The sequence below is a fragment of the Trichosurus vulpecula genome, chromosome 5, assembly GCF_011100635.1.
Source record: "Trichosurus vulpecula isolate mTriVul1 chromosome 5, mTriVul1.pri, whole genome shotgun sequence".
NCBI lineage: Eukaryota > Metazoa > Chordata > Mammalia > Diprotodontia > Phalangeridae > Trichosurus > Trichosurus vulpecula.
In genome coordinates, this window is record NC_050577.1 from 152,054,463 (window position 1) to 152,067,521 (window position 13,059).

At 34.8% G+C, this 13,059-nt stretch overlaps 1 protein-coding gene across 1 annotated transcript in view; it reads left to right on the forward strand.

Annotated features, from left to right (window-relative positions):
• RSBN1L (round spermatid basic protein 1 like) overlaps nt 1-13,059 on the forward strand; it is a 90,925-nt gene that overhangs the window by 33,144 nt on the left and 44,722 nt on the right. The window contains exon 2 of the mRNA XM_036759717.1: nt 4,391-4,507. Coding sequence (XP_036615612.1) covers nt 4,391-4,507 — 117 coding nt within the window. The remainder of the gene's footprint in view (nt 1-4,390; nt 4,508-13,059) is intronic.

The following is a 13,059-nucleotide window of genomic DNA, read 5'->3' on the forward strand; positions in this document are numbered from 1 at the left end:
TATTATATTTGTAAAAGTCATTGGCCTTGATGAGAGGGACCATTTCTTCATTAGAGACCAAATAGCAGGGGATGATATCAAATAGTTATTAGATTAGGAGAGGATGAGGGAATTAAATTCCTAGATTTTTTTTTCAAGCGAAGTATGAGTTGTGATTTACAGAGTGCGGAGAATGGAGTGATCTGGAAGGTTTGAGAAGAGGAGGTTTAAAACAGCTTCTGTGGGGAAATAAGATACAAAATCAGTTAAAGAGGAGTGTCTTGATACAGTGAGGACCCAGTAGAGATTATATAGCAATATAACATTGCAATGGACATAATCAGTCCACTTGTTTAGATTCCTTCAAGCTCTCTTCATCAGCTTTTGCGTAGAAGTGGAAGAGGCAAGTGGTGGGAATAACCCTTGGTTGGTGATTGGCAAGGAGTTGGTGGGGTGTTAGCACAGAATAGGATAAAGCCATATTTATCTCTTGTCATTGTTGAATGGGATAGAATGTAGATGTTTTAGAGTTGAAAACATTAAACTGACATATTGTAATTAAGTAAATTTTCAGGTAATGTTAAAAAATGTTTGGAAATATTTCTGAAATGTTTTATACATTTCCCTGCCTCAGTAAATATTATGAACAATATAATTTAACATTTAATTGATAATGTAAGAGTTATGTTATTACAAAATAACATTTTGTAATACATTCTTTTGTAATACAGTGAAGTCTTTAGGTTATAATAAAGTATGTTATTTACTTTACTGAATGGCTCTAGACTACTATATATGCCTCTCATCTGTTCCAGTTCCTCATTCTCCCTCTCTGTTTAATGTTCGCTGTTTCTGCCCCACTGCTCCTCCTCGCTCCCCCCACCCCCCGCCATTATATCCTAGATATGGTTGAAAGTGATTAGTGGAAACCAAAATAAATATAATAGTACCTTACTTATACAACTTATAGAAAATCGGTATTCCATGTAAATGAAATTTTATGGATATCTGAAGCTTTTATGGATCTCTGTATATTTAAATGCATGAAGTTTTAACCATTTTAAAAGAAAATGTTTCTATGAGATATTCTTTACCATATCTATAGTTCTATTTTCTGCTGTTAGATGTCACTTTTCATTGCTATCAATATGTCTTTTTTAATTAAGTGACCTTATTTATATTCAGTTGAGTGAGGATAAAGAGGGTTTCACCCAAATGAATTAGGATTCATTGACAACTTCTTAACTTTCAGAGGGCTTTTGATTTTACAGTAGGGTCCCAGATGTTTGATGTTGTCAAAAGTCTGGCTTACAGCCAAGTTGAGCATTCATCTGTATTGTGTAGAATTGTCACACATTTTCTGTTATTGGAAAAAAAATTGATAAAGCTCATATAGGCTTTATTCAGAGCTAGTTCAGGTGGTCTTGGAGGTGTTTCAGCTTACTTCTAAATAGGGGTTTTGGAAGATTTCTAGAAGTATAACTGCTAGATAAGTGGGCATTTTGTTAAATAAAATAGAATCAGCAAAAAGCAAAAAAAATACATTGGGATTTTTCTTTATTACCAATGACAACTGTAAAAAACTGGTCTTGGAAACTCCCTCCAAAAATAGAGGGAACAGCTAATCTGTAATTTGCAATCATATATTGCAGCCTGTGACATTTAGAAGGTTGTTATTTTGCCCTTAGTCACATCTCCATCATATGTCAGGAGTAGGACTTGAACCCAGATCATTCTGACCCCAGAGGCAGCCATTTACTATGCCAAGCTGCCTTTCCTTTGGTACTTGGTGTGTGTGTGTGTGTGTGTGTGTGTGTGTGTGTGTGTGTGTGTAAGTAAGTAAGTAAGTAATGCTTGTCGCTGGTTTCCTGGGGAGGAGAAGGAGAAGGCACTTGAGTTTTCCTTGCCCTTGTACTCCTTATTAATCAGTTTCTGGAACCAATACCAGAGTGCTGCCTAGTAGGTAAAGAGGGCAAATGCAGAACTATGGGATTGGGTCTTTTTTCCCCCCTAAGAATTGTATTTTTTGAAACAAACAGAACAAAACAAAAACAAACAAAAACACAGGTAGACTTTAACCTGGTCAGCAGAAATAATAACAATAATAATAGCGTTTATAGAGTTTTAACATTTATATATTACTTAGTATGTACCAACCACTGTAATAAGTGCTTTATGATTATGATCTTATTTGATCCTTATAACAACCCTGGGAGGTAGGTGCTGTTTTTATCCCCAGTTTACAGTTGAGGAAACTGAGGCAGACAGGTTAACTGGCTTGTCCATGATCACACAACTTGTAAGTATCTGATGTCATATTTGAACTCAGGTCTTGCTGACTCTAAGTCCATTATTTTCTATACCACGTCATGTCTACTTGCCCCCAGGGACATTTAAAAGGAGTAGATGCCTGTTTATATCATAATTTCTATTTCTGTTGATGGTACTACCATTTTCCGAATTATTCAGTTACTCAGTAAACATTTTTTAATTGCTTGCCATGTGCCAGTCACTGTGCTAAGTGCTGGAGAGACAAAAACAATCCATGCTTTTAAGGGGCTCATATTCTAACAGGCTCAAGATCTGAGTCATCTTTGATTCTTCTTCTCTGCCTTATTGCCTGTGCTCAGTTAGTTGCCAAGCACATTCTGTTTTCAGCAGTGTGTCTTAAGTCAGTGTCCTCCTTGGACTCTCTATCCTTCTCGTGTCCTCCATCTTCACATAGTATAGGTTCCATTCAAATTGGAGTACTCTTTGTCCCCTGTTCTTATAGTACTATCTTCTTTGTCTTAGCTCATGACATCTCCTTTGACTGTAACAGATCCCCGTAACTTCCAGTCCTTCTCAAGTCCCTCTTTCCATTCAAGACTCTACTTAGGTGTTGCCTCCTCCATGAAGCTTTCTTTGGACCCTTCCTCACACTTAACATTTTGCCTGGACTCTCTTTGAACATAATACATTCTCCAGTATATCAGTGATCTTTAAATATGTGTACCCCTCTCCTTATGATGATCAGATGGAATGCCCCTATAGTGCCCTTTGAACCGCTAGTGCCTCATGTAGCACCTTGCAAATAACATAACAATAATGCACGCTTTAATAATATTTCTATAATACTTCAGAGTTTGTAAAGTTTACATACATCATCTCACTTGAATGAATGAAGAAAGCATTTATTAAGCCCTTATATGTGAAGTGCTAGAATTACAAATAGAGAAATAAGACAGTTCCTGCTTTCAGGGAGCTCACATTCTAATAGGGGAGACAACACATAAAGGAGGTTTCAATACAACTCTCTGAGGTAGATGTTATTCCCATTTTTCCATTGAGGAAACTGAAACTGAGAGAAGTAAAGTAACTTTCCTAGAGAGTCCTTTTCTCATATCAGTCTTGTGAAGAATAGCTGGGACAGGTATTATTGTTCTGATTTTAATGGTAAATAAGGGCTATTATTCCACTATTCCGTGCTGCCTCGAGTAGATATTTGTTGCATTGAATCTCATATCCAAATAGCTGGCTCCTTACCCCAATAACTTTCCAAGGACAAAAGTTGCCTTAAGAGGGCACTGATCAGCTGTGCAGCTTTCAATGAGCCTGAAAGCCTAGACTCAACACATGTCATCCTTGGGGCACTAACTGTGTCCTGAGACAGTGTAGTAGTGCTGTAGCTAGTGAACAGAATGTACTAAGACAGGAGTGAGGCATGCCTTGCTAGTTTTACACATAGGAGAGGATACCTCCACAGTTCACATCACTGTCTCTATGCTTCCTCACTGCCCAAGAGGGTGATCTAATTCTGCCCCTCTAGGTTCTTCCATTATGTTGCCCTGTGCCTACAGGATTGTCCAGTAAGAAGTCTACCTGTCATATGCTGATGATGATTGTGCTCCCAATGACATATAAATAAACTTTGTACGGGAGCAAACGGGACTGAAACATAGTTGTACTAGTCTAGAAAGATGTTCTTTGTTCTGTGAATTGGCTGTTTGCTTTTTTTAATTATCTAAAATAACTTATATAATTGGTATTTTTGTGTACTTTACTACTGATACAGAAACAATTAACATCTAGTTTAATAAAAAAGAAACTTTAGGATATATCAGGTTACTGTAAGTTCTGCAGGTACAGAAATGTATTATAATTTCTTATAATTATGGCACAGAAATATTAATTCAGAATAGTGATCACTACCATACATAAAGAATAAAGAGAAAAATCTTTCTTAGGATGTATCATTTAATGTTATAGAATCAAACAAATTGGTATTTTTTTGATAACCCTTTCTTTCTGAACTTCTAATACATTTTAATTTTGTTTTCTTTATTTTTTACTTAGAAAGATAAAATTATTGTGTTCTTTAGGTATCTATTTTCTGTAACTGTTTTTAACATGAACAGTTTTTCCCCCACAGATAAAATCAAAGACAAAATTAAAGAGAGAGACAAAGAGAAGCAGAAAGAAAAAAAGAAGCATAAAGTAATAAATGAAATAAAGAAAGAGAACGGAGAAGTCAAATTATTACCAAAAGGTAAGTCCTTACAGAATAATTTTGTTCAGTGTATATTAATTTTAGTTGTGTAAATAACAAATGGATGTTTTTCTTGATGAATTTTAATAATGATTAAAAAATGGTGAGAAATGTATGATTTGAATGTAATATAGATAGTATTAATATTCTCTTTTACAATTTTTTATTAGTATTGTCTTGGAGTGTTGTTTCATTTAAAGAGGGATATTTCATGTAGTAAATAACTATTTCAAAAGAAGTTAATTTTCCTAAGGGGAGAAACATTGCAACTTTTCAACACCATTTTATCAGGTTTTGATAGTTTTGTTTCACATCCCTTCATAGAAGACCAAGGCATTTTATTAAGATATGAGAATAGTGGAATTTCTTTGGTGACAAGAAAAATGACATAAAAAATAGTGTTCCCTCTTGAGTTCTCTGTAAGAAATATCTATCTCAGACAAATTGAAGAGATAAATTTTTTTCTATTCCATTCTTGTCACACTCAGGAATACTAATTCTGGATGTTTCTTGTGTTTGATCGGTTTTCAAGTTGTGATTAAATTTTATCCTTAGAGGGTAATAGGATATAAGAGGGTAATAGTCATGCAAATACCTTTTTAAAAATAGCACATTTTAAAATTCTTAATAATATGGAACCTACATGAAAAAAGTTGAATAGGGGTGTGAGAGAGCAAGGGAAAAGGGGTATATTGTGGTGAAAATAGAGACCATCAAATTTTTTAGAATCTCTGCTACTGTTCTGGCAAAGTCTATTGCTATATTATTAAAATTCTGACAAATTCATCAGCCCTGATGTTAGCTGATAAGATAGCAAATCTGTGCATAAATAACAATTATGTAATTATTGGATGAGAGTTCAAGGGAAGAGTAGAGTAAATATCTGTATCTGTATCTATACACACACAGAAGTTAACAGGTCAGTTTAGATTGTCGAAAGCATACAAAAAACATTTTCTCACTATTAACATTTTCATTTTTCTCGTGTACCCAGATGATCTTGTACCATAATTTGTACAAGCTATCTATTTTCTCCTCTTCATGACGTCTTATCTAGGATCTTAGTCTAAAAGGAACAGAAGTTAGGATTTACATTTTTGGATACTTTAGTTGATAATCCTTTTGTTAGCCTATTTTCTTTGCCTAAGTGTTTGGTATAAATAGATTATAAGACTTTGAAGCAGGAACCCCATATTGTCTTAATTACATCAGTTAGGATATCAGCTAGTGATTAATCTTCATGTCACGTTAAATGATGAGTTTTCACCTACTGGCTTAAATAATTATTCCCTAATTCACCTGTGTAAACTCATAGTGGAGTAAATTTTATGCAACAGTCAGTTCAATTAGCAAGCACTTATCAAGTACCAGGTATTGTACTTAAGTGCAAGGGATACAAAGAAAAAGCAGAAACAATCATAGGATCTTAAGAGTATAGATTTAGAGCTAGCAGGACCTTAGAAGCTGGCTAGTCTAATCCTTCGTTTTATAAATGAAGAACTGAGGTCAAGAGAGGTTAAATGACTTACCAGGGTCATATATACATACATACATACACACACACACACACACACACACACACACACACACACACACATATATATATAGTCTAAACACAGGATTTGAACATAGGTCTTTTTTTTTAAATTTAATTTTTAATGTTTATATTCTTTTCCTCCTGCCCTTCCCCTGTGCTGCCCAACACCCCTTCCCCACCCCACCCCTTTTCCATTCCCTCATTGAGACAACAAGAAAAACATAGCCTGTTAAGAACATGTATAGTCAAGCAAAACAAAGTCCTCCATTGGCCACTTCCAACAAAAATTGTTTCAGTCTGCGCTCTGGGTCATTCTCCTCTCTGTCTGGAAATAGGTAGCTCTTTTCGTCATGAGAAAGACATTGCATTGTATTGAGAGAGATAGCATAAACTTAAATTGCTGTATGGCCTTAAAGGGAAAGACAAGAGGTGGCACTTAAGCAGAGTGTCAAAGGAAGCCAGTGATTATCAAAGGTAGGCATGAGGAAGGAAAGTATTCATGGCATGGGGGTTAGCCAGTGCAAAGCTTTGTCACTGGTGTGAGGAACAGCAAGTATGCTAGCATGGCTGGGTCATAGAACGTGTAGAGGGAAGTAATACGTAAGAAGGCTGGAAAGAAAGAGGTCAGATTGTCCAGGGCTTTAAATACTAAATAAAAGACTTTATATTTGATCCTACAGGTAATTGGCAACTGTTGGGATTTATTGAGGAGGGGAGTGAGGTGGTCAGACCTGCACATTAAGAAAATTACTTTGGCACCTGTACTATGCATACCCCTGACTGTTAAATTTGAAACAGTGGTAAGATAGTATTTAGAAAGTGACATTTGAAATGAGATAATACAGTAGAAAAAAGTTTGAAATGGATCTGAGATTTATTTATGTTGATAGTTAAATTTTCTTCAGATGTGGAATTCTTAGCCAAGGAGAAAATAGGAAAGTTGCTAGGTATCAAAGAGGAGTTGCTATTGAAGATTCTGAATGCATTAGGAATGATAACTTAGTTTCTAATACTTGCATTCTATAGCAGTTTGTTATCCATGTTAAGAATGAGTTTGTGATATTTCTGTTGCTGATTACAGACACTGTTAAAATTACTAATCATTATGATCTATTTTCAGTAATTTTCCCATCCTTCCCAAAGGAAGGATGCTGATGAAATGAATGAAGTTATCATTCTTTATCTGCATAGCAAAAATTGTCATTCTTTATTTTCAAAGCAAAAAATGATGCATGACAATTTCCTAAATTACTCTGCAGTCAGGGATAAATATTTTTTTGTTTGTCTGCCAAGTAATATCTAAGGCAATTACTTCTCCCTGTATGCATTTTTTTTCTCTTCCTCTTTATCAAACTGATTTCTTCGTTTTCTGCTTGTCCCTTTTTCTTTACTGATGTTATCCAGTTGTACTAATAGACATTTAAAGGCGTAAGAATGCCACCTGAATGCTGACATTTAAGGCTAAAATGATTGCTGATCCTGTCCTACATAGATTCCATTTTCCTAGAAACCGTGTAAAGTCACGTGTGACTAATATTGTAACAAAAACAAATATTAATACAGCATAAACTTGTTTTTGTAGCTATATTAGTATGTATATGTATGTACATAAATAAAATATGTTTGTGATATCTATTACACACACACGCGCGCGCATGCGCGCACACACGTACGTACGTACGTACGTATGTACGTACGTTTTTCTTTCTCCCTTGGCAATAAGTGAATAAAATTGGTTATGAGAGGCATGTTAGCATAGTGGAGAGTCTGAGCCACTTGAAATCATGAGACCTTAGAGATTGGCTGCGTTTTCATATTCATATCACTTAATCTTTCAGAGCCTCAGAGTTTTCATCTGGAAATTACACTATTATTCATACTACCTATTTCACAAACCATAAAGACCTGTGTAAACTGTGAAGTATTATCAGTGAGCCAACAAGCATATGTTAAGCACTTATGCTACCATCTAACAGGCATTGTACTAAGCTCTGGTGATACAAAGAAATGCAAAAAATATGGGTCCCTGCCCTTAAAGAGCTCCCATTCTAATGAGGGAGACAACATTAGAAAAATTGTGCATATGAAATATGTTACAGTTTCAATAGAAGGTTATCTCAGAGGGGAGGCATTAGCAATTGGGAAAAGTGATAAAAGTCTCTTGTTGAAGGGAGGATTGAACTAAGTCTTGAAAGAAGTCGGGGAAGGCAGCAGGTGATGAGGAGAAAGAGTATTCCAAGCAAGGAGTTAATTGATGGAGTGTAAGGTTTGAGGAACAGCAAAAAAGTCAGTGTTACTGGATCATGGAGCAGGGAGTAAAGTGTAAGAATCCTGGATATTCAAGAAGAGGCCAGCCTGTGAAGGGCTTCAAAAGCCAAACAGAAAATGTTTTATATTGATTCTGGAGGTAATAAAGAGCCACAGAAGTTCACTGGGGAGATTTGGAGTTAACTTGATCAGATAGGTGCATTAAGAAGATTAGTTTGGCAGCTGAGCATAACCAGCAGGCTATTCTGGTAGTCCAGGTATAAGGTAATTAGAGCCTGCACCAGGCTTTGTGAGTCAACAGAAGGGTTTGATTGTATATATGGATTGGTTGTGAGTGAGGAGTCAATGATGACATCAAAGTTGTGAGCTTATCGGACTGAAAGGATAGTGGTATCCTTGTACAAAAATAGTCTAGAAAAAGGGGAGGGTTTGGGCAGAAAAATGAGTTCTATTTTATATATGTTGAGTTTGAGAGGTCTGTTGGACAGCCCAATTGCTGTAATGTAAATAGTATGAAGGAGCTAATAGTTTTTTAAAAAATAATTGATAATGACTAAATCAAAGCTGATTTACTTTAATAATTCTACTATCAGATATGAAATTAGGTCTTAATTCTGGATAACTTTCCTCTTTCAGTTGTCCTTCCAAAAGATATATTGGTACAAAGAGAAACCAATAATTTTTGAGAAAATTGTTGAAGAAAATTGTTCAAATTAAAACTATTTTATTTATGTTTCTGTGCAACTCTCCAAAATATGGTTTTACTTTTGATCTTTTACTTTTCCTGGGTCTTCAGTTACTTATTATTATCCTATTCTTCCTAATACATTATAGAAACAGGTGAACATTAGGACTTAAAGTGAAAGAAATTCTAGATCTGTTTGGTTCAGAATTCAGTCGGGGGAACTTTTGATGTTTAGAATAATGTATGTTTGAAAAGATTTCTGTTAATGCACATGATGAAGCTTTAAAATGAAAAATGACCTTATTGTCTGATGAAAATTAGTATGTTCTTTAATTTTAAGGTGGTTAGGTAAGTTAAAGAACTTTTCCAATAAATTCTTTATTTTTATTCTACCATATCCCATTTTTACATACATATAGTTCCATGCATATTTCATGTGTAGAGAAAGATACTGAATAAAAGAGTTCATGTAAAACTGTAGAAGAAAACATACATGATTTCAAAGTGGAAATTATCCCTTTAAGTGTAGTTCGAAGGCAAATTGTGCTTTTGTATATCCCTTAGTAGCATAAAATGGGGAGGAGGGTGTACCTTGTTGATACCTTTAAGCATTTTGGGGGGGTAAGTTGCAGGGTTTTTTTTTTTTAAACCAAATCCACAATTTCAGTGGCATATGGAGCTCCTCATGAAGAAGCGTTTAAGAACATATAATCTAACTGAAAATTGAACTTTCAGTCTTTTAAAATTATTACAATATCCTAGAAAATTGCTAAGTCAGAGCATGCTATAGTTTTAGACACCAGACGTGCACATTGATAACAGAAGGTTATTTATTCATCCTTAAGGTTAGGATTCTCAAAGGTTTTAAACTTGATCTAAGTATCAGACCAAGCTTATTTTGTATAGCATTAATTATTTAATTGTTTTGTATGGCATTAATTTTAGGTTTTGTGGTTTGCCCTAAGCCATTTTAAGAGTACTTCACTAATTCTGTCAGTTAATCTACCATTAAATTTTCTTGACTCTTTTTTGGAATTAATCTTTATAAAGGCACATGCATGTTTTTCTTTATTCTGTTATAACAAATCATAAATAGTTCTTGGTTTTCTTTATCCATGTTGATATTGAAATATTAACCTAATTCAGACATTTTTATACTTAAAGTGACAAGTCATGATCATTTTGAAAAACATTGAAGAGCCTGTATTTCTATAGATAGAAATCTATATTATATCTCCTTTTTATTATATAAAGTGAGTCAGCAGGAAATTTATAGGCTAAGAAAAGTTTAGTAGGAAAAAGGATAAGGGAAAAAAATTCAGCTCAGTGGTTGTGTAGGTTTTTCACTCAGATCTTTTTTATGCATCTGTTATGTACAAGATATGGTACTAAACAAAATAGGAAGAAATCATCTAGATTTGGTGACACTGAATCAACAAGAGGAATCAGAGCTTTTTTATTGGGTGATAGGGAGGGAGAATGGTAGTACCAGTTCACAAATTTAATTCTGGAGTGGGACCTAATTTGGAGAGGAAGATTTAGATATGTAACTTAAAGTGATGTTGGGACATCATGAACACAGAGATTGGGTCCCTGACTTTAAGAACCTTATAAAGTTAGTAGGGTAGTTAATACTACAATAAGTTTCATGTAGTTAGCATAAACAGTATTTAAATGGGATGGCTATTTGGAATGTGAAATTATTTTTACACAAAATGGTCTGGAAAGTCTTCATAGAAGAATTCCAGTTTGAACTAGACCTCGAATGCTAGGTAGAATTTTGAAAGGTAGAGATAAAGGGAAGAACATCCTAAGTAGAGGGAAGGACCTCACCAGAGGTAGGAAAAATTGAACATTTCTTCAGGTAATGCTGAATAATCAAGATGATAGATTCGTTTTAGGGAAATAGAAGAAAGTAAAGCTAGAAATTTTGAGGCTGAATAGTGGGAAGTCTTGAATGCCAGCTTAGCAGTTTATTCATTATTTGGTAGGCAATGAGAAGGTGACACATTGTTAGATGAGGGGAATGACATAATCAGAGTAGTATGCTAAGAAGATTTTTCTGACAACTGTGCAGGATGAATTGGAGTGAGGGTAGATTGGAGGCAAGAATACTAGTTCAGGAGACTTTATTCGATAGTCCAGGTGTGAAGTAATAAGGATCTAAGTAGGGTAGTGGAAGTTTCAATGGGGGAAGTAGGGATAGATGTGAACAATGTTACAAAACAAAAATCACCTATATTTGGTGACACTGAATCAACAGGAGGAATCAGAGCTTTTTTTTTTTTGGTGATAGGGAGGGAGAATAGTAGTACCATTTCACAAATTTAATTCAGGAGTGGGACCTAATTTGGAGAGAAGATTTAGATATGTAACTTAAAGCAATGTCCATCAAGGTGAACAAGCGCTAAACAATCAGAAGTGTAGGATAAGAACTATGATAAGAACTTAAAGCTTAAATTGAAGTCTGAATACTCAGTGCAAATGGGGTTAGTTGAAATTATAGATATGTATGAGATCACATGGAAAATAGATGTAGAGAGAGAAAAAGGAGGGATGAGAATGGATTCCCAAGAAAAGTCCAAATTTAGGGAACAAGAGGAGGGTAACCAGAGAAATAAGATGAGGAAAGTTTCAAGGAGGTTGGTATCAGTAGCGTCAAAAGATGGCAGAGTACTCCAGGAAGATGAACCCTGAGACAGAGAAACTGGATTGACACTTAAGGATATTGTTGGAATTTTCAAGAGTAGTTTCAATAAATTGGTAATTAATAGGGTGGCAAGCCCAGTTGGGGGGAGTTAAAAGGTGAGCAAGATATAAGAAATGGAGGCAATTGGAGACTAATTGTGAAAGAAAAAAGTACAAACACAGTATATTTTATTTTGGGGTGTAGCAGCATCAGGTCAACATTTCCTTCTAGAATAAACAAGAAGGAAGGATAAGTTGACTGCACAATAAAGATGGAGCAGAATCCTGAAGAAGTGTAGAAGAATTAGCTCTGAAAAGTAGGAAAACCTTTTCATTTGAGACAAGTGTGAACAAGAAAGGTTAAAGTGAAGTTAGGAAGAAATGTTGAGGGGAGTTCAAGAAGTTCAAGAGGTGGATGTCCTAAACAGATTAAAATAAATAAACTCATATATAAATTTTTATTTCAGTTATTTGAATCATTTTAGGAAACAAAATTTTTTCTTTTGAGGAAATTTGTAATTTTCTGTTAATTGTTTAGAAGGACATGGTGAGGCCCTGGATTGTAAGTTATAGTAAAAACAGCTTATAATTGTGTAACATGACACCTTACTTTTTTTTTTTTTTTGCATGAAAGCATTTTATAGTCTCACTTGATTCATATTGCAAACCTGTGAGTTAGCAAGGGTAAGCATTATCATCACCATTTTACAGATGATGAAACTTGAGTCTTAGTAATTAAGTGACTTGCCCATAAATCTGTTTTGCCTACCATGCCACAATTCATGATTTCTTCTGTTTTTGTTTCCACATTGTTTAATCCATGCTTTCTTTTGACTAGGTATTTTTGATTTGGACTTTTGATGATATCAGTCTGGGAGTTAGTAAACTTCTTTGAGGCTGCTGAAGCACCTGGGGCAATAGGTTAAGTGATTTATCCTGTGTTCTCATGGAGTCATTCTGTGTCAGATGCAGGATTTGAACATTGGTCTTCTTGACTTCAAGGCCAGCCCTCTTATTCATTGTACCAGATGGCTGTGTCTGTGTCATTATGTTAATATAGCCTTGTTCTTCTGCCTCTAAATCTTGTGTCTTTAGTGAAAATGAAGAAAAGTTGTGGAGGCATTGGAATTCTGTTACTATTCCTTACATCTTTGAAGGCTTGATTTTTGAGAAAATATTAATGACTTTGTAAATTATATTTCTGCTATGTCTTTTTCAATTGGTTCCTCCTTGGAACTTAGATGACTACAGAAGCCCCAAAAAGGCTGTATAGAGGCAAAATTTAGTTCCGACAAAGAAAGAGGCAAATCAAGTAGCTTACAAATCGCCTTTTCTTAACGTTTTGCTGGTTTTACAGATATCTTCTTAAACATT